The sequence below is a fragment of the Montipora capricornis genome, chromosome 1, assembly GCF_036669925.1.
Source record: "Montipora capricornis isolate CH-2021 chromosome 1, ASM3666992v2, whole genome shotgun sequence".
Classification (NCBI taxonomy): domain Eukaryota; kingdom Metazoa; phylum Cnidaria; class Anthozoa; order Scleractinia; family Acroporidae; genus Montipora; species Montipora capricornis.
In genome coordinates, this window is record NC_090883.1 from 34,954,977 (window position 1) to 34,957,476 (window position 2,500).

General features: G+C 38.8%; 1 protein-coding gene across 2 annotated transcripts in view; it reads left to right on the plus strand.

Annotated features, from left to right (window-relative positions):
- Nucleotides 1–2,500, plus strand: part of LOC138040222 (deoxyribonuclease-1-like) — a 17,031-nt gene that overhangs the window by 9,240 nt on the left and 5,291 nt on the right. For both annotated transcript variants that reach the window (XM_068885988.1, XM_068885993.1), the window contains exons 7-8: nucleotides 1,002–1,269; nucleotides 1,412–1,508. In XM_068885988.1, coding sequence (XP_068742089.1) covers nucleotides 1,002–1,269; nucleotides 1,412–1,508 — 365 coding nt within the window. The remainder of the gene's footprint in view (nucleotides 1–1,001; nucleotides 1,270–1,411; nucleotides 1,509–2,500) is intronic.

The following is a 2,500-nucleotide window of genomic DNA, read 5'->3' on the forward strand; positions in this document are numbered from 1 at the left end:
GCTCCAAAAATCGTATTAATTATCACAACTAATTTGACCTTTTCACCTGTTCTTGCTTTGTGAATGATTGTGACCTGTCCAGTTTCTTATGTATGCATTTGTCAATTGTTGTGCGACTTGCTTGCCGCGTTCATGGGCCCCATTGGAGTATTCTGCTTTTTTATTTATTTTTATTTTTTTACGGCATTGTTTAAGGGCCCTGCTTTGGGACCTTGTTGTGGCTCCCATTATGATCATTCAGACATTTAGAGGCCTTCTGCGGGAAATTCGTTACGTTTGGCTTGTCGCGTAACTTTTGACACTTGCTTTTATTTTAACTATTGTAATTAAAACCTCTTTGTATTCTTTAATTAAGTTGCCTATATAAGCCTTTACTTCCAATACACGCAGCCATTGTAAATAGTTTTTAGTTTTTAGATTTTAACTTTCATCTGAAGAAGGCTGAATAGCCGAAACGTTGTGAAACCAAGTCAGACCAGTTAGAAGTTTACCCCACTATTTTCACTCAGTATTTGCTTATTTATTCACGTGGTGGTACTGTATCCTCTGGATCCTTCTGCTGTGAGTCCATTGTTGGTGTAAACCTTTATATTCTGCCTATATATATATATATATATATAGAGAATGGATGTTGACGTTTGATAAAACATGGCAGTTTCATCGATACGTCATATGCGCAAAAGGCGATCATGTACCTCAAAACTGTTAGTTGTTTCTCTCACTAACCTTCTCCTTTGCTTCCAAAGCGACTGTCGAACGCACTTCAATAATCCGAAATTATTACTAGTCTTTAATTAAATTATCGCAAAAATTCTGGAGCTTGACCTAAGGATGACAGCTCATTGAGGAAGGGAGGAAACAAGCTCTGCAAGGGGAGGGAGTTGTCCTCAAGCTAATATCATTTTGATGAAAACATAATAGTGTCTTAAGAGGTCAATTTCATCAGGATTTAGTTCAAAATATCAACTTGCAGCACTTTTATCATGTTCTGTTTTATTCAGATGTGAACGACTTCGCAATGGTCGGCATACACACATCACCTTCCGAAGCTGTTTCCGAGATCAGCCGACTGGTCGATGTATATGACGACATCGTTCGACGATGGAAATTAAAAGACGTCATATTGCTGGGTGATTTTAACGCCGGTTGCAGTTACGTCACCAAGTCTAGTTGGCAAAATATCAGACTTGCAACGGACGAACGATTTTATTGGCTCTTCTCTGATCACGTGGATACCACTGTGGGAAGGTCTGATTGCCCGTATGATAGGTATGAACAAGGCCAGCATAAAAGAATTTTAAAAGAATGATGCGAAATATCTGCACAATTTTTGGGAATGTTAAAAAAGAAAATCATTGAAGCTTCCTCGACGATTATCATGACAGTTAATAATTTCTATCTTTGATTTTAGGATGGTGGTCGCTGGTTACAACATGATAAGAGGAATTTTTGCAGATAGTGCCAAAGTTTTTCACTATGATGAAGCTTACAATCTTACTCAAGAAGAGGTAATTTTAACAACAGCTGGAAATCTTGAAGATTTTAATTTGTCTAAAGCCAGACTATTTTAATGGTCAGTGGAGTCCGCTTCAGGGATGAATGGGTTAATGTAACACTTCTTCTTATTTGGGGAGGTGGGTTCTTTGCATAAACACAATACAGTTTTTTACTCTTGGGACTGTATCATGCTAAATTGAACTGGATATCCATTGTTTTAATGCAAATAACCCCCCAAAATGAACTGTATTATGGGATTGGTGAAAAAAACGAATGCAACATTTCTATTTCTATTCTTATGGAAGACTTAGGGTACTCTGTCTAGTAGCCTACGCAGGGAGGGGGGGGATGGGGAGCAACGGTTACGGCTCGATTGCGAAAAAGTATTTAGCAGTCGCTTGAATCGTACGAACTCTTTTCAGTCCACGTTTAAGAAAATTCTTAACAGACGATAAAAGTATCCTCGAGTCACCATTGATAAATGCATCGATTGAGAAGCAAAATAACTCGAACTACAGACTGTCTATCGAAATGAATAACTGAGATGGAAATTGTTTACCTCTGTCATAAGGGAAGAGAACGGATCCAATACATGGGCCCCCTCGAATGATCTATTTTAGCTACGCAGCTATTTTTAGAGAGGCACCTGATTGGCCAGATGTAATGACGTAATGAAATTTTAAACATGCGCGTCATTGGGAACGAGAACTTAAAACAGCTGTGCGAATCGAAAAATATATTTTTAAAAGCTATGATGGGGCATGGGGATCCGTTCTCTTGCCTCGGTAGATGAAATGAAAGGATAATTATTTCACAATATATCGTCTTCTTGAAATCTTCATTTCATCTACTGCTTTCCATGTCACTGATTCATTTCAATAGCAAGAACGCACCGTCTCGGCAATTTCAGCCCTTGCCGATGTTAGTGGGACAATTGTCACCAGAGCCTAGTTTAGTGGCTTAGCGCCCACGAGTCCTTTATAGCTTAGTCGTAGAGCATCCG